This window comes from Sus scrofa, chromosome 16 (genome assembly GCF_054392235.1).
Source record: "Sus scrofa isolate SSC_HxYL_T2T_F1_AM1 chromosome 16, Sscrofa_HxYL_maternal_Yorkshire_Landrace_v2.0, whole genome shotgun sequence".
In the NCBI taxonomy this organism is placed as follows: domain Eukaryota; kingdom Metazoa; phylum Chordata; class Mammalia; order Artiodactyla; family Suidae; genus Sus; species Sus scrofa.
Window position 1 is genome coordinate 39,477,297 of NC_139398.1, and position 20,125 is coordinate 39,497,421.

The 20,125-nt window shown below is 38.8% G+C and overlaps 1 protein-coding gene across 2 annotated transcripts in view; it reads left to right on the top strand.

The window, feature by feature from the left end:
- The window catches only part of CCDC152 (coiled-coil domain containing 152), a 66,860-nt gene that overhangs the window by 45,639 nt on the left and 1,096 nt on the right, over positions 1 to 20,125 (top strand). Inside the window, exon 7 of one of the 2 annotated variants that reach the window (XM_085002214.1) lies at positions 15,721 to 17,342. In XM_085002214.1, the coding sequence (XP_084858340.1) occupies positions 15,721 to 15,860 (140 nt within the window). In that variant the 3' untranslated portion in view covers positions 15,861 to 17,342. Of the gene's footprint in view, positions 1 to 15,720; positions 17,343 to 20,125 lie in introns of those variants that run through there. The other variant, XM_021076773.2, reaches the window with a different exon arrangement.

The window sequence follows — 20,125 nt, forward strand, 5'->3', positions numbered from 1 at the left end:
CTGAAGACATTAAGTCAATTAGTTCCCTGCAGTTGGAGGTCTGAAAGATGCATTTTCATGGCCACAACAATCCATCCCTTATCCTACACATACCTACTTTTCCATATGACTCAGGTAGCAGGTTCTCCATGGTTCCTGTGACGTTTCTTCCATAGAAGAGGGACCGCTGAAGTGTTCTTTCTCCTTGGGACCTGTGTATTTCCAACCATCAGGTTCTAGACCAAAAACTAGGTTTAAACTAGGTTTCTGGCTTAGGAACCAAGCAAAGAATAATTTCTTTAATTGGGGCATGTACACTCAGCCTATTATAACATTCTTAATTTTTTTTTTTGTATTAGTTGTTAAACAGCATCGGCTGCTTATCTATTACCTAACCATACAACTCTTGAAAATTAAGCTCCCTTTGGCTGCTCCCTTTGGCTGCTCATAATAACCTTCCTGGTCATTATGATAATTGTGGCCTCCTGGCTTTTGACAGTTAAGCACCATCATCTGGCTTCTTTTGTAGTGGGGGAGGGGACACCAACCCCATAGATAGTAATGAGCCCAGCTGGATAACCACCACTTCTGGCAGCCCTGGTTTGCAGATTTGAACATCTTGGTGGTGGCCTTGGTTAATAGTGTGTTTTCTGGGCCCTCCTAAGGAACATAATCTTTTGGTGAGTTTTCTTGCCTCACATAAAATATCCACTCAAGCTTTGCAACTTTCAAGAGCCTCCTCATGCCTTCTCTACCATCTGCCTGTGTATAATCACTTTCCCCACTTACCAGCCCCAGGATTCCCCACGCAAGTTATGCTGGGCTTTAACCTTAATCATTGACCTAGCAGCCAAAAGAGGAGGTGGGACAGATTATGTGAGGACCCTCTACAGCATCTTTCACCACAGGGTAAGGGCTACTCTTACTAGGACAAAGTAGTTCACCCCTGAAAATTCTGAGAATTTAGGGGAGTGGTCAAAGCTGGCATCCTCACAGGCATTTATTCGGATGTTCCTGCCCTATTTTTCAGGATATTAGGTGTTCCCAGCCAAGGCCCTGATTTAGCATAGCAGACCTTCTTCTCGGCTAAGCGTTTCCCGATGTTCAATGATTAGATTTTCTATTGCTCTGGTAAGAGACTATTTGAAAACTACCAAAAAGCCCCTCTGGCTCTCACACCTATTCTTTAAATCTCAGGTTAAGGAATTTAGTGGTTTTCTATGTATGGGAAGATGCAAGGGTCTGGGCTGACTGAAATCATCCATTTGATATGCACCTCAGCTATCTGGGGCCAGTATCCTGTGTTTTCACATCCTGAGTTTCCTCAGGGCTCACCAGCTCAGAGGTGGCTGCACTGATGACTATTACATCCTTTGTTTACTGATATGGTAGACAATACTTTATTTCTCACTGCACATGTATGTTTTTTGCAGCTTTATTCATAATGACCCCAATCTGGAATCAAGCAAATCCATTAACTGGTGAATGAATAAACAAATTATGATACGTCCATAAGAGTAGTAAATCAGTCAGCAATAGAAACAAACTGACACACAAACAATGTGATTATTTCAAAAGCATTATACTATATAAAAGAAACCAGATCCAAAAGGCCACATACTGTTTGATTCTGATCATATGGCATTCAAGAAAAAGGAAAATTAGAGTTTAAAAATTAAATAAATAATTGCTCCAAAAGGGCAATTACTGCAAAAGGGCCCAAGTGCTCTTTTTAAGATGATGAAAAAATTCCATTTCTTGCTTGTGGTTATGGTTAGGTGATTGCATATGTTTCTCAAAACTCATCAAATGGAATTTTAATCCCATAAGGTCATATTCACCTGAGTAAACATGACTTTAAAAATAAAACAACCGGAGTTCCCGTCATGGCTCTGGGGTTAACAACTCCGACTAGGAACCATGAGGTTGCGGGTTTGATCCCTGGCCTCACTCAGTGGGTGAAGGATCTGGCATTGCCGTGAGCTGTGGTGTGGGTCGCAGATGTGGCCCAGATCCCACGTTGCTATGGCTGTGGTGTAGGCCGGCAACTACAGCTCCGACTGGACACCTCGCCTGGGAACCTCCGTATGCCACAGGAGCAGCCCTAGAAAAGGCAAAAAGACAAAAAATTAAAAAAAAATTAAAAAAATAAATAAGTAAAACAACCTAAGAGTCCATTGTGGCTCAGCGGGTTTATAACCCAGCATAGTGTCTATGAGGATGCAGGTTTGATCCCTGGCCTCACTCAGTGGGTTAAGGATCCAGTATTGCCACAAACTGTGGCAGAGGTCACAGATGCAGCTCAGATCCCATGCTGCTGTGGCTGTGGTGTAGACCAGAAGCTGCAGCTCCAATTCAACCCCTAGCCTGGGAACTTCCATATGCCATTGGTATAGCACTAAAAAGAAGAAAGAAATAAAACAATCTAAACAAGGTCAACTGTAAAAACTTTTAAATAAATATAGACCTAATTGTGATCCACGTAATGGTATTATCAAACATGGGATTTATAATTACTATAATTAATATAATCAATGAGTTATAGGACTCTATGGGGATTTCTGATGAAAAATGAAAAGCATAATAAACATATGAAAATGTGAAGGCTAAAGACACAATTACTGAAAACTGTAAAGAATTCCCACTGTGGTTCAGTTGGTAGTGTCTGTGAGGAAGCAGGTTCAATCCCTGGCCTTGCTCAGTGGTTTAAGGATCCAGTGTTGCTGCAAGCTGCAGCAAAGTTCACAGATGCAGCTGGGATCCTGCATTGTTGTTGCTGTGGCTGTGGGGTAGGCTGGCAGCTGCAGCTCCAATTCAAGTCCTAGCCTGGGAACTTCTGTATGCCACAGGTGCAGCCCTAAAAAGAAAACAAAAAAGGTAGTGTATTGGTTTAATAACCAATTAGATATAATTAAAGACAAAATTAGTAATCTGGAAGATAGGTCAGAAGAAAATATCCAGCCCTTTTTCATAGGCCTACAAGAACATCTAGTATTTATAAAAGCTAAAGGAGGAATCTGGTGAGAAAAGAAGAAGCTGTGAAACAAGATGCTTCTCTATATCAATAAGTTGTTCAATGACAACTACATGAACTGTAACATTAACTCATGCTCTACAAGGATATTTGGAAAATAACAGCTACTGGTTTGGTCAGCCAGAAGGCCATCATGTGTGAGGAGCAAAATTGCCTACCATCCCACATTGACCTCAGAACAAATAGGCTGCTACTTTACCCCCACTTCTCAAATATTATGCAGATTTCTCTTGTGGCTAACTCTAACCTAGAACATAGAGAAAGAAATTCTAAGAATCATAGTTCTAATGTAATTAAGTTGACATAATACAAAGCCACAAAGAAAGGAAGAAAACAGGGAGTTAAGATGTTGTAAGATTATTATATCTTTAGAGTGGTAAATGTACTAGTTTTACCACATTCTAACAAGTCAGGTATACAAGTCATGGTTACAAGTCAAGTATCCATGTTTAATCACTAGGATAATCACTAAAGAAGAATAAAAGAGTGGAGTTCTCTTGTGGCACAGAGGGTTAAGGTCCCAGTATTGTCACTGCAGTGGCTTGGGCTGCTGCTGTGGTATGGGTTCAATCCCTGGCCCAGGAACTTCCACATGTCACAAGCACAGCCAAAAAAAAAAGATGAAGAAGGAAAATAAAGGAATATTTATCAAGCTAATGACTATCAATGTAATAGGAGAGGGAAAAAAGAGAATAAAAACAGTCATGTGTAACACCATACACAAAAATAAACTCGAAATGGATTAAAGTCCTAAATATAAGACCAGATACTATAAACCTCTTAGAGGAAAACATAGGCCACTCTCTCACATAAATGACAGCAACATCTTCTCAGATCCACCCCTAGAGTAATGACAATAAAAACAAAAATAAACAAATGGGATCTAATTAAACAAAAGTTTCTGCACAGCAAAGGAAACCCTAAACAAAACAAAAAGACAACCCACAGAATGGGAGAAAATATTTACAAATGAAGTGACTAACAAGGGATTAATCTCCAAAATTTATAAACACCTCTTGCAGCTCAATACCAAAAAAACATACCCCATCAAAAAATGGGCAGGAGAGGAGACAAGATGGCGGAAGAGAAGGTGGACACGCTCGCCCTCTGCCACAAACACAACAAAAAAAAACTCATCTACAGGATGAATGACTCGCACAGAACAGCAACCAATCGCTGGCAGAAGAACCTAAACTCCAATAATGGCAAGAAGTTTGTGACATTACTAGGTAAAACAAGAGAAAAGAGGAGAGCGAGAGAAGGTGAATCCCAGCAGGACAGGAGCTCCCGAAAGGGAACTGCGGAGGAGAAAGGGATCCTGCACCCTGGAAAGTCACCTACTCGGGGGAAAGATCAAACGAACCAAAGGAATCTCCAGATGCAGAGAAGAGTGTAGCAGTAAGTTGGAGTTTGAAAAGCAAATCGAGAACTGAACGGACCGTCTAAACTATGGGCACAGTCACCAAAAATTGAGACGCCTGGGTGGGGGCTGGGCACCAAGACCTCGGCTCCAGAGATTAGTCCCTGGTAAAGGGCTGGGGGACGCCTGGGTGGGGGCTGGGCACTGAGACCTCGGCTCCGGAGGTTAGTCCCCAGGAAAGGGCTGGGGGGCGGGGTGGAGCGGAGACTGATTGGGAGGTCTAGAAACCGGTCTGTCAAGTTTGACGGGGCAGAGACTGCCTGGGAGACTAGAAAGCAAAGCTGTCGCAGAGGAAGGGAACAATACTCTAGAGGTGAGGGAGTGGAAAGCCACAACAGAGGGAACCTGGGAGAAGAGCCTGGTCTGCGCCAGTGCTGGGGAGGGGAGGGAAGAAGGGGTGGGTCCCCATAGAATATTTCCCATGCTACAGCAAGCTTACCGGCCCGCTAGCTAGCAGAAAGCTGTGCTTCTCAGTGCATCCCCTCCCCCCACCCCCGCTACCCCCTACGCACTCGCCGGACCTGGGGCTGCCTGCCATCTGGGAGGGTTGGCCTCAACAATTGCCTGAAGTCTACCACCACAGGGGCTGTCCCTTCACAGGCCTGCTTGCCCTTTGGAGGGGCTACACCCCCACAGAGCAGCACCAAACAGCACCAGCCCCCTAGAAAAGGCCTGCAGCCCAGAAAAGCTAGATCATGCCTAGCCAGGCCTTGAAAAGATCTGCCTAATTCTCGGACAGTCTTTCTGAGTTGGGCTGCCCCGGGAGGAGCCTTTTGGGTTGGCAGTGGCCCAGCTAGCTTCCAAAGCCCCCAGGGGGTGCCAAGCTCTCACGGATCAGCTGCATAGGACTGCCAGCTCCAGGCAGGACCCCCTGCAGCCCAGAAAAGCTACAACAAGCCTGGCCGGGCAGTGAAAAGATCTGCCTAATTCTCGGGCGGTCTTTCTGAGTCAGGCTGCCCTGGGGAGGAGCCTCCTGGCTTTGCAGCAGCCCAGATAGCTGCTCCAGCCCTCAGGGGGTGCTGCACTCCTGAGGAACAGCTTCCCAACACCGCCAACCCACTGTTAGAACCCCACAGCCTAAAAACACCAGAGCAAGCTCTGCCTGACTGAGTGAAATCTGCTACCATCGTGGTGTGGACCTCCCAGTCCTGTCTGCCCTCAGGAAGTCCTCCTTTGTTTCAAAGAGACCCTATTAGCCCCATCAACACTCCAGAAAAGCCATACTGCCTCAAAAAAGACTGACCAACAACGCCAGCCCTCAGGAAACATTCCACGGCAGTGACAAGGCAAACACTGCCCGGTCACAGAGTACAACTCCCTCAGGAAAAAGAAAACAACAAGCAAGATGAAGAAGCTGAGAAACCACCCCCAGTCAAACCAACAGGAGAACTCACCCAAAACAGTCAACAATGAAACAGATCTCTGCAGTCTGACAGACCTGGAGTTCAAAAGAGAAATAGTGAAAATACTGAAGGAATTAAGAGAAGATATGAACAGTAATGCAGATACCCTCAGAAAGGAACTAGAAAATATAAGGAGGAGCCAAGAAAAACTAGAACATTCATTTGCAGAGATACAAACTGAACTAAGGGCAGTAAAAACCAGAATGAATAATGCAGAAGAACGAATCAGTGATATGGAAGATAGAATAATGGAAATCACCCAATCGGGTCAGCAGACAGAAAACCAAATCAAAAAACAGGAAAGCAATATAAGAGACCTATGGGATAATATAAAGCGGGCCAATCTACGCATAATAGGAATTCCAGAAGGAGTAGAAAAAGATAAGGGAATGGAAAATATATTTGAAGAAAGTATCACTGGAAACTTCCCAAATCTAAAGGATATTGGGTTCAAGGTACAGGAAGCACAGAGGGCCCCAAATAAATTGAACCCAAATAGATGCACACCAAGACACATTATAATAAAAATGGCAAAAGTTAGTGATAAAGAGAGGATCCTAAAGGCAGCAAGAGAAAAGCACAATGTTACCTACAAGGGAACCCCCATAAGGTTATCAGCTGATTTCTCTACAGAAACACTACAGGCCAGGAGGGAATGGCAAGAGATATTTAAAGTGCTAAAAGGAAAAAATATGCAACCTAGAATACTCTATCCAGCAAGAATATCACTTAAAATAGAAGGAGAAATAAAATTTTTTTCCAACAAACAAAAACTAAAAGAATACAGCAACACAAAACCCAGGCTAAAAGAAATACTGAAAGGGCTTCTCTAAACCAAAAAGAAAGGAAGGAAAGGGAAGAAAAAAGAAAAAAAAAAAAAGAGGAAGAACTAGGACTGAGGAAACCGCAATCAGAGAGCAGTCACTCAAATAAGCCAGCATACAGATTTAATCATGAACATGCTTCAAACAAAATAAAACTAAAAAGGAAAAAAAAAGAGTCACCAAAATCATAAAATGTGGGCAAGGGATGTTAGGAAATAAATAGACCCTTTTTGTTTGTTTGTTTGTATGTTTCTCTTCTTAATTTTAATATAGTAATGAAGCATTTGAACCTACAGGACCATCAGGCTAAAAAACACAATTATAGGAAGGGGTTAGCATACTTAAAAAACAGGGCAACCACAAGCCAAAACCAAATATTGCATTCGCAAAAAATGAAAAAAAAAAAAAAACACTCAAGCAGATAATAACAGGAGACCATCCAACCAAAAAAAAAGAAAGGAAGAATGGAGAACCATAGAATCAACTGGAACACGAGGTTCAAAATGGCAATAAATAATCATCTATCAATTATCACCTTAAATGTCAATGGACTGAATGCTCCAATCAAAAGACACAGAGTGGCTGGGTGGATAAAAAGGCAAAAACCTTCAATATGCTGCCTACAAGAAACTCACCTTAGGACAAAGGATTCATATAGATTGAAAGTGAAAGGGTGGGGAAAGATATTTCACACCAATAGACATGACAGAAAAGCGGGAGTTGCAACACTCATATCAGACAAAATAGACTTTAAAACAAAAGACATAAAGAAAGACAAAGAAGGACACTACTTAATGATTAAGGGATCCATCCAAGGAGAGGATGTTACTATTGTCAACATATACGCCCCAAATATAGGAGCACCCAGATACATACAACAAATATTAACAGACATAAAGGGAGATATTGATGAGAATACAATCATAGTAGGAGACTTTAATACCCCCCTCACATTAATGGACAGATCCTCTAGACAGAAAACCAATAAAGCATCAGAGATCCTAAAAGAAACAATAGAAAAATTAGACTTAATTGATATCTTCAGGATACTACATCCAAAAAAATCAGAATACACATTCTTCTCAAGTGCTCATGGAACATTCTCGAGAGTCGACCACATATTGGGACACAAAGCTAATCTCAATAAATTTAGGAGCATAGAGATTATCTCAAGTATCTTCTCTGACCATAATGCCATGAAATTAGAAACCAAGCATGGGAAAAGGAAAGAGAAAAAACCTACTACATGGAGACTAAACAACATGCTACTAAAAAACCAATGGGTCAATGAGGAAATTAAAAACTACCTTGAAACAAATGATAATGAAGACACAACCTCTCAAAATCTATGGGATGCTGCGAAAACAGTGCTCAGAGGGAAATTTATAGCAATACAGGCCTTTCTCAAAAAAGAAGAAAGATCCCAAATTGACAACTTACCCTCCACCTAAACAAATTAGAAAAAGAAGAACAAAAAAGACCCAAAGTCAGCAGAAGGAAGGAAATTATAAAGATCAAAGAAGAAATCAATAAAATAGAGATTCAAAAAACAATAGAGAAAATTAATAAAACCAAGAGCTGGTTCTTTGAAAAGGTAAAAAAAACTGACAAACCCCTGGACAGACTCACTAAAAAGAGGAGAGAAAGAACCCAAATAACCAAAATTATAAGTGAAAAAGGAGAAATCACAACAGATACAACAGAAATACAAAAAACCATAAGAGAATACTATGAACAACTATATGGCAACAAGTTTGACAATCTGGAAGAAATGGACAATTTTCTAGAATCTTACAGCCTGCCAAAACTGAATCAAGAAGAAACAGACCAACTGAACAGACCAATCACTAGAAATGAAATTGAAGAGGTCATAAAATCACTCCCTACAAATAAAAGTCCAGGACCAGATGGCTTCACAGGCGAATTCTATCAAACATATAAAGAGGAATTGGTGCCCATCCTCCTTAAACTCTTTAAAAGGTTGAAGAAGAAGGAATACTCCCAAAGACATTCTATGAGGCCACCATCACCCTCATTCCAAAACCAGACAGAGATACCACCTAAAAAGAAAACTATCACCCAATATCATTGATGAATATAGATGCAAAAATTCTCAACAAAATCTTAGCCAACTGAATCCAACAACATATCAAAAAAATTATACACCATGACCAGGTTGGGTTCATCCCAGGTTCACAAGGATGGTTCAACATACGCAAATCAATCAACATCATACACCACATTAACAAAAGAAAAGAAAAGAAAACTCAAAAATCATATGATCATCTCAATAGACGCAGAAAAAGCATTTGACAAAGTCCAACATCCATTCATGATCAAGACCCTCGCCAAAGTGGGTATAGAGGGAACATTCCTGAATATAATCAAAGCCATTTATGATAAACCCACAGCAAATATAATCCTCAATGGGGAAAAACTGAAAGCCTTCTCACTCAAATCTGGAACAAGACAGGGATGCCCACTCTCACCACTGCTCTTCAACATAGTTTTGGAAGTCCTAGCCACAGCAATTAGACAAACAAAAGAAATAAAAGGCATCCATATAGGAAGAGAAGAGATCAAACTGTCACTGTATGCAGATGACATGATACTATACATAGAAAACCCTAAGGACTCAACCCCAAAATTACTTGAACTGATTAATAAATTCAGCAAAGTGGCAGGATATAAGATTAACATTCAGAAGTCAGTTGCATTTCTGTATACCAGCAATGAAACATTAGAAAAGGAATACAGAAATACGATACCTTTTAAAATTGTACCACACAAAATCAAATACCTCAGAATACACCTGACCAAGGAGGTAAAGGACCTATATGCCGAGAACTATAAAACCTTAATCAAAGAAATCAAAGAAGATGTAAAGAAATGGAAAGATATCCCATGTTCCTGGATTGGAAAAATCAATATTGTGAAAATGGCCATATTACCCAAAGCAATCTACAGATTCAATGCAATCCCTATCAAATTACCCAGGACATTTTTCACAGAACTAGAACAAACAATCCAAACATTTATATGGAACCACAAAAGACCCAGAATCGCCAAAGCAATCCTGAGAAACAAAAACCAAGCAGGAGGTATAACTCTCCCAGACTTCAAGAAATACTACAAAGCCACAGTCATCAAAACAGTGTGGTACTGGTATCAAAACAGACAGACAGACCAATGGAACAGAATAGAGAACCCGGAAATAAACCCTGACACCTATGGTCAATTAATCTTTGACAAGGGAGGCAAGAACATAAAATGGGAAAAGGAAAGTCTATTCAGCAAGCATTGCTGGGAAACCTGGACAGCTGCATGCAAAGCAATGAAACTAGAACACACCCTCACACCATGCACAAAAATAAACTCCAAATGGCTGAAAGACTTAAATATACGACAGGACACCATCAAACTCCTAGAAGAAAACATAGGCAAAACACTCTCGGATATCAACATCATGAATATTTTCTCAGGTCAGTCTCCCAAAGCAATAGAAATTAGAGCAAAAATAAACCCATGGGACCTCATCAAACTGAAAAGCTTTTGCACAGCAAAGGAAACCAAAAAGAAAACAAAAAGACAACTTTCAGAATGGGAGAAAATAGTTTCAAATGATGCAACTGACAAGGGCTTAATCTCTAGAATATAGAAGCAACTTATACAATTCAACAGCAAAAAAGCCAATCAAGCAATGGAAAAATGGGCAAAAGACCTGAATAGACATTTCTCCAAAGAAGATATATAGGTGGCTAACAAGCACATGAAAAAATGCTCAACATCACTGATTATAAGAGAAATGCAAATCAAAACTACCATGAGATATCACCTCACACCAGTCAGAATGGCCATCATTAATAAGTCTACAAATAACAAGTGCTGGAGGGGTTGTGGAGAAAAGGGAACCCTCCTGCACTGCTGGTGGGAATGTAAACTGGTACAGCCACTATGGAGAACAGTTTGGAAATACCTTAGAAATCTATACATAGAACTTCCATATGACCCCGCAATCCCACTCTTGGGCATCTATCCGGACAAAGCTCTACTTAAAAGAGACACATGCACCCGCATGTTCATTGCAGCACTATTCACAATAGCCAGGACATGGAAACAACCCAAATGTCCATCAACAGATGATTGGATTCGGAAGAGGTGGTATATATACACAATGGAATACTACTCAGCCATAAAAAAGGATGACATAATGCCATTTGCAGCAACATGGATGGAACTAGAGAATCTCATCCTGAGTGAAATGAGCCAGAAAGACAAAGACAAATACCATATGATATCACTTATAACTGGAATCTAATATCCAGCACAAATGAACATCTCCTCAGAAAAGAAAATCATGGACTTGGAGAAAAGACTTGCGGCTGCCTGATGGGAGGGGGAGGGAGTGGGAGGGATCGGGAGCTTGGGCTTATCAGACACAACTTAGAATAGATTTACAAGGAGATCCTGCCGAGTAGCATTGAGGACTTTGTCTAGATACTCATGTTGCAACAGAAGAAAGGGTGGGGAAAAAAATGTAATTGTAATGTATACATGTAAGGATAACTTGATCCCCTTGCTGTACAGTGGGAAAATAAATAAATTAATTAATAAAAATAAAAAATAAAAAAATAAAAAATGGGCAGAAAATCTAAACACTCAGTTCTCCAAAGAATACATACAGATGGCAAAAAAAAAAAAAAAAAAAAAAAAAAACCTGAAAAGATGTTCAACATCACCAATTATTAGAGAAATACAAATCAAAACCACTATGAGGTACCACCTTACACCAACCAGAATGGCCATCATCAAAAAGTCTAAAAACAATAAATGCTAGAGAGGGTGTGGAGAAAAGGGAACCCTATTACACTGTTGGTGGGATTGTAAATTGGTGCACCACTGTGGAAAACAATATGGAGATTCCTCAGAAAGCTAAAAATAGAACTACCATTTGATCTTGCAGTCCCACTCCTGGGCATCTATCCAGAGAAAACCATGACTCAAAAACATACATGTACTCTGATATTCATTGCAGCACTATTTGCAATAGCCAAGACATGGAAACAACCTAAACGTTCATCGACAGAGGAGTGGATCAAGAAGATGTGGTACCTATACACAATGGAGTATTACTCAGCCATTAAAAGGAAAGAAATAATTGCATTTGCATCAACATGGATGGACCTAGAAATTATCATGCTAAGTGAAGTCAGGAGGACAGTGAGACACCAACATCGTATAGTATCACTTACACGTGGAATCTAATAAAAGGACACAATGAACTTCTTTACAGAACAGCTACTGACTCACAGACTTTGAAAAACCTATGGCTTCCAGATGAGACAGGTTGGGGGGTGGGGGGATGTGCTGGGGGTTTGGGATGGAAATGCTATAAAATTGGGTTGTGATGATCATTGTACAACTATAAATGTAATAAAATTCATTGAGTAATTTTAAATAAATAAATAAATATTCTGGACTAAAAAAAAAAAAGTCTTGTGGTCCAAAGGCAAGAAAAGAGAGAAGGAACAGAATGGGAAAAAAGGCAAATAATAAGCTGATAGATTTAAACCCAAATATATTAATAAATGCATTATATGTAACTTGGCTGTCCAAATTAACAAAGATTGTCATAATGGATAAAATTTAAAATCGTATGCTATTTTCAAAAAATGCCTAAAATATAAAGAAAATTAAGTAAAAGTTGGAAAAGGATATATCATGCAAATGGTAACCAACATAGGGTTGGCAATAAATACACTAGTGTTGAACAAAGTATACCTCAATGTAAGAATCAATGCTAAAGATAAAGACGGATATTTCAATACTAATAGAATGTTCAACCCACCATGTAGATATAACAAGACTAAATTTATATGTACCAAGTATCAGGGCTTTAAATATATGCATCATAAATCGGCAAAACTTGGAGTTCCCGTCGTGGCTCAGTGGTTAACAAATCCAACCAGGAACCATGAGGTTGAGGGTTCAATCCCTGGCCTTGCTCGGTGGGTTAAGGATCCGGCGTTGCCGTGACCTATGGTGTAGGTTGCAAATGCAGCTCGGATCCTGCGTTGCTGTGGCTCTGGTGTAGGCTGGTAGCTGCAGCTCCGACTGGACCCCTAGCCTGGGAACCTCCATGTGCCAAGGGAGCAGCCCTAGAAATGGAAAAAAGACAAAAAAAAAATTTGGCAAAACTAGCAGGAGAAATAGACAAATCTACAATCATAGTGAGAAAGTTTAACATACACCTTATAGTGGAAGAAAAAGTATACACAAACACAAAATCAGTAATAACATAATTTTATATAGCAAAATTAACAAACTGGTACTAATTGTTATATGTAAACCACCATGCCCAAAAAATGAATGCAGAATGCTTATTATTTTCAAGGAGGCATGAATCCTTTAAGAAAACTGACCATATCTTAAACCAAAAAAAAGCAAATATCAATGTATTTAAAAGGTCTGAAATCATACATAGTAGGTTCTTTGACCACAGTGCAAAGATCAAGTTTATTGAGATAAACTTAATAAAATGCAGATAATTATAAAATGCCCATGTTTTTGGAAATTCTTCTCTTTTTTTGGCTGTGTCCATGGTGTGTGAAAGTTCCTGGCAGGAATCAAGCCAGGCCTCTACAGTGAAAATGCTGGGTCCTTAACCTGCTGTATCACAAGAGAACTCTGGGGGTATTATTTTCTGAAAAATCTGTTGATCAAAGTAGAAATCCCAAAGAAAGTTATTTTGAACTTAATTACACACAAAAAAAATTGCATATTAAAACCCATGACACAGAGATAAGGCTGTATTTACGGGTAAATTTATAGCTGTACATACAAATATTAGGAAATGTTAAAAATAAATTATTTAAATATATCAAGAAGTTAGAGTCAAAAGGTACAAACTTCCAGCTGTAAGTATCAGGCAGGGATGTAATGCACAACATGATCAATAATTAACATTGTTGTACATTATATATGAAGGTTGTCAAGAATAAATCCTGTGAGTTCTCTTCACAGGGAAAAAAATTATTATCATTTTTTGGTCAAGCAAGAGAGATTTATTAAGGCATCAGAGAGGCACAGGCTGAGCTCAAGATGGTGCCAGCTGAAAAAAATTATTTTCTAATGTTTCATCTATATGAGATGACAAATGTTCACTAAATTTACTCTAGTAATCATTTCAGGATGTTCATAAGTCAAATTATTATGCTATATACCTTAAACTTGTATAGTGCTGTTATGTCAATTATATCTCAATAGAACTGGAGGGAAAAAAAAGGGAGGCGGGAATCAAACTAAGCTCAGAGAAATTAGAAGGAAGTCAGATATTAATGAAATTACAAACACATACATAATAAATAGATCCAGGTTCAAAACTTTTGAAAAGGTAAAATCGGCTATTCCATCAAGACTGATCAAGAAAAATGAAGAAAGTACAAATAACCACTATAAGAAATGAGGAAAATCATTCAAATTTTAAAAAGAGAATGAACTTCATAATAACTGTATAAGTGAACATCTTTATGCCAACAAATATGAAATTTTTGATGAATTAGATGTCCTTGAGGGAAAAAAGAATACACAAACACAAGAAGAGATAGAAAATCTTCCAACTGTTCTAGGACATTTAAAGAAATAAAGTCTGTAATAAACATTTTTCCCACAGAGAGAATTCCAGGCTCACTCAGATGCTTTCCTGGTGAAATTCTACCAAAGATTTCAGAAAAAAATAATGCTATTCTTACATAAACTCTTTCAGAGAATTAACACAAAAAAGAAACATTTTCTAGTTCATTTCATAAGGCCAACATAATCTTGATAAAATCTTTCAGGAGAATTATGGTAAAGAAAATCACATACTTATCCTCTAATACAGTGTCTAAAGATAGGTCAATTTTAGTGCTTTAGTTCTTGTAATCACAACTCCTATGCATTAATATCTTCAGCAGTGCTGCCTCTAGGCATATAATCACTACAGGCTGAGACCAGATGGAAGTTAATTCCACTAAGACTTTGGATAGCTAAATATATTCTTCTAGACTTTGTTTCGTCCCAGGCTAAGATGGAACCTTAATACTAACCCTGATACTAAATCCTGAATAGGAGTCAGACTGATTGGTAAAGATAGGAAAAAGAGCCTCTAGACAAAAAGAAAATAAAAGCCAAGACATACAGAGAAGAATACATGAAACATGCTAAGGAACAACAGTTCATTTCCTAACTCTTTTTTGTACTATAGAGAAAGGTTTGGCAAGAAGGAAGCCAAAAACCATGGTTAGGGATGGATTCTTTGACCTCTTGAATTACCAGGCTAAGGCAATGGGAAGTAATTGAAGGTTTTTGAGAAAGTTACAGCTCTACTTAAAGATGTATGCTTTAGGAAGACTAACCTGGCAACAGTGTGTAGGGGGTAGAGACTGGAGATAGACTAGACTCAGAGTCCAACTGAGGAAAAATGAAGCCTGAAATTAATTTAGTAGTGGATTGGTTATGATGGAGGTCCCCTTTTTGTGGAGATTATGAGTCATTTGACTCTTTTATCTCTAAAATCAAAGAATTCCTTAAGGCTCTCATCCTGGATAACATAGTATCATTAACAGGAATGGGGAAGTTGTGAGAAGAGGAAATGTAGTAAAGCATAGCAATGTGGTGTGAATATGAGAGAGGCCCAATCATATGGAATGGAGTACAGTAGGCACTAGATGTAGCTCTAGAATCATCTAGTAATGTGAGGCCATCTATACCTAGGACCAAGCTTTGTGTCCCTCTTTAACCATTAAATCTCCTATTTATTCTTAGGCATTTACAGAATACTATTCTCTAGATGTTTAAAAGTACAAATTGGGCTATTCATTCAGAAGCATTCGATGGGCAACCTTTGTATTTCAGGAATTCTTCAGGGGCTTGTCAAAAATAATGTAAAAGCTACCCAGCATGTAAACAGTTTCTAAAGTATGTTTTTATTAATAAAAATTTACTTTCTTGTAGTTTAAAATACTAAAAAAGAATAACCTTATAATATTTTTAAACTAAGATGAGTTTGTTTTTATTCAGTTGAATTAAATGAAGAAAAGAATAAAGAACTGATAGAGAAAAAGGAGATGGAAATTTCAGAGTTAAATGCAAAGTTAAGAACTCAAGAAAAGGAAAAACAAAATGAAATAGTCAAACTACAGCTAGAGGTAAGTGCTTAAGGCTCTGCTAAATTCAAAGCTGCATCCCTTTGTCTAGGCGGTACTTTGGTTGTCATCGGAGTGAAATAAATTTCAGGTTTAGAAACAACCCTGTGAGAGGGCTTCACACATGCTCATTTTTCATCACACGCACTGCTGAAACCCTATACAACTATTAGCTACACTGCCTTTCAGCACTTGGCCTCAAGGTGGGACTCTTTAATCATGCAAAATGTCCTGGCTTCCAGAGAGAGTATTGTTTTCTCTGACAATGGCGATAGGTAACTCAGGGATAACCTGCATTTTACAGCTGAGTCTATGCAGCCTTTTTAGGATTACCATGCCAGCAGTGGGGAGAGTGTTTTTAATCCTTAACATTATTCTCTCTTCAGCAGAAATTATGGAACCCTGGTGAACCAAGTGGAAATTTTTTTTATTTAAAAAGAGATAAATTTTTTCCTAATAAATGTGTAAAATAAATATAGATACATGTATGTATGTGATAGAGGCAGAAAACCAGATTTTTTTAAAAGGACTTTAAATAGGGTATCTCAAAGGCTGAGGTTCCAGTTCTTGGGTCAAAATCCTTTTCAGGCAGTTGTTTAATCAGATGTCAGACTCTCAAAGACATTGATATTTTGACAACATACCTACCCTTTAAAGTTTTGTTTAGATCCTTCCAATTTCCCTTTCCATCATTGTCCCTTCAGCCTGACTTTATCTAATTCTTGAAATACAGAGGTTACCCACTGAATGCTTTTGAATGAATAACCGAATTTGTACTTTTAAACAAAATTTACCTACTTATTTAAGATAACTTACTTGTTATGTTCTTCAAAGTTTGGTATACTGAGGTGCTTGGTAAGGTACAATGTTGAAGGCTGTATAATCATTGAACAAAAGGGGACTGGTGTTGACGTTAGGGGCTTCTTTGATGGGGCTACTTGCCTTCTGGTCAAGCGTACCCACCAATCACAGAGAGGGCTAGATGGCCAGTTAAGATACAATAGACAATATTGCAAGATCAACTATCAAATTCTAATTGATTGACTGGGAATGTGCATTTTGTTTGCCATTCTACCCAGCAAAAGTTTAGCCCAGTTTTGTTGTTTGACTGATATACAGAACTCTTTGCTATTTGTCTTCATTGTAACTATCCATTTCTCTCCCCAAACCAGAACACAATCTCACAGAGTTAATTCTTAGTTCACAGTGAAGCTACAGCAAATTCAACCTGAAGGAAAAAACCATAATGGAAGACTTACAAAATACAGGACCTATAAGAATGGCCCATGAGAATGTTTTAAATCTGATTCAGTTTAATGTCAAACCAGCAAGAGTTCAAACTAGGATTAGAGATAAGATGATGGAGTAGGACTCGAGTTCACCTCTCTTCATAAAAACACCAAAATCACAACTAATTGCTGAATAACCATTGACAAAATAGACTCAAAACTACAAAAAACAAACAAACAAACAAACAAACAAACAAAAAAAAAAAAACCCTATACCCAAAGACAAAGAAGCCACAATAGTCAGGAGAATTGTTTTCATGATATAAGCTAATCCCATGCCCACCAGGTGGGTAACCCAAACACAGAAAATAATTATACCACAGGGGCTCTTCCACAGGAGTGAGAGCTTTGAACTCCATGTCATGTTCCCCAGCCTGGGGGTCTAGCATTGGGAAAAAAGGAGCCTCCAGAGCATTTGTTTTGAAGGCCAGTGGGGCTTGAGCAAAGGAGTTCCACAGGACTTGGGAAGAAAAAGGACTCCATTCTTTAGAGGGCATACACGAGGTTTCACATGCCTGGGGTCCCAGGGCAAAGAAGGCACTCAGTAAGAGTCTGGACCAGACCTACTGAGGGTCTTGGAGGGTCTCCTGGGGAGGAAGGGTGCTGTGGCTCACTGTGGGGGCAACACACTGGAGGCAGAGGTCCCAGAGGATATTCATAAGTGTGAGCTCCTCTGGAGGCTGCCATTTTGGAAAAATCTGGCCTCACCCAACAGCCTGCAGGCATGAGTTCCAAGAAGCCTCAGGCCAAGCAACCAACAGGGTAAGAACACAGACCCACCCATCAACAGACATGCTGCCTAAAGTCTTTCTAGGCACACAGCCACTTCTAACCTCACCCCTCAACATGGCCCTGCCCACCAAAGTGATAAAACCCAAAGCCATCCCCCTGTGAGCAGGCATCAGTTCCTCCCATCAGGAAGCCAGCACAGTTGATCTAGGGATCAATTTCACCCACTAGGGGGCAGTCACCAGAAACAAGAGGAGCTATAACCCTGCAGCCTACAGAGAGACCACAAACACAAAAACCTAGACAAATGAAATGGTAGTGAAGCACACTCCAGATGAAGGAACAAGACAAAACTCCAGAAGAACAATTAAGTGGAGAAAAGCAACATATATAATAAAAACTTCAGAGTAATGATAGCAAGGATGATCCAAGATCTCAAGGGAAAAAAGGAGGCAAAGGTTGAGAAATCGCAAGAAATATTTAACAAAGAAATAGAAGATTTAAAGGACACACAGAGATAAATAACACAATAGCTGAAATGAAAAATATGCTAGAAGGAATCAGTGGTGGAATATATGAGGCAGAAGAATGAATAAGTGAGATGAAAGACAGACTGGTGGAAATCACTGATGCAGAACAGAATAAAGAAAAAAGAATGAAAAGAAATGAGGAAAGTCTAAGAGAAATCTGGGACAATATTAAATACACCAACATTCACAGTATAGAGGTCCCAGAAGGAGAAGAGAGAGAGAAAGGATCAGAGAAAAATACTTGAAGAGGTAATAGCTGAAAACTATTGAAGGGTGTTGAGGGGTGAGAGAAAGGAAATACTCACTCAAGTACAGGGATATAGGATAAACCCAAGAAGAAACACACCAAGACACATATTAATCAAACTGACAAAAATTAAAGACAAAGAAAAAATATTAAAAGCAACTAGGAAAAAGCAACAAACAACATACAAAGGAATCCCCATTAAGTTTACCAGCTGATTTCTCAGCTGAAACTCTGCAGGCCAGAAGGTAGTGGCACGATATATTTTAAATGATGAAAGGGAAAAGCATACAACCAAACATACTCTACCCAGCAAGGCTCTTGTTCAGATTTGACAGAGAAATCAAAAGCTTTACAGACAAGGAAAAGCTAAGAGAATTCAGTACCACCAAACCAGCTTTACAAAAAATGCTAAAGGAACTTCTCTAGGTGGAAAATAAAAGGCCACAACTAGAAATAAGAAAATTACAAATGAGAAGACTCACAGTAAGGGCAAACATATACTAAAAGTAGAATCATTCACACACAAATGTGATATCAAAACAGGCAATGAGAAGAGGAGAGTATGATTGCCAAGATATTGGAAAGGCATTTGAAATTAATAGACTAGCAACTTAAAACAATTGTGTGTGTGTGTGTGTCTTGGCAGCTATGTCAAAACCTCATGGTTTTTGTAACTGCAAACCAAAAATCTATGGTACACACACACACACAAAAAAAGCAATCCAAAGATAACACTGAAGATATCATCAAACCACAAGAGAAGAATGCAAAAGAGGAAGGGGGAAAAAAAGACTAATAAAAATAAATCTGAAACAATATAAAGGCAATAAGTACATATATATTGATAATTACCTTAAATGTAAATGGATTAAATGCCACAACTAAAAAACATAGACTAGCTGAAAGGATACAAAAACAAGATGTATCTACATGCTGTTTACAAGAGACTTACTTCAATTCTAGGAACACATACAGACTGAGAGAGGATGGAAAAGGGTTTTCCAGGCAAATGGAAATCAAAAGAAAATTGGAGTAGCAATACTCATATTAGACAAAATAAACTTTAAAGAGTTCAAACTAGATCAATAAAATCATATCCAAGTTTTACTATTTAGCCTCAAAGTTTCTACAAAAGGGTATATATGTTTTTCTCCCATGACTGTTGACTGCACATTTTCTTTAGTATATTCATTGTAACATGAAAATATTTTTACCTATCTTTAAGTTAACTAGGTTCTTAACCCTGCATTATAGAATTAGCTGATGTCTTCAGAAAAAGATAATGCTGACCCCACCCCATTATCTCTAAGGTAGTGTCTACATTTTTGGTTCTTTTAAAAAGCTTACCAGGTTGTTGTTGGAGTTTTTTTGTTGTTGTTTTGGTTTGTTTTTTTGGTTTTTTTTTTTTTTTTTTGGTTTTTTTGCCACACCCATAGCATATGGAAGTTCCCAGGCCAGGGATTGAACCCATGCCACAACAGTCAC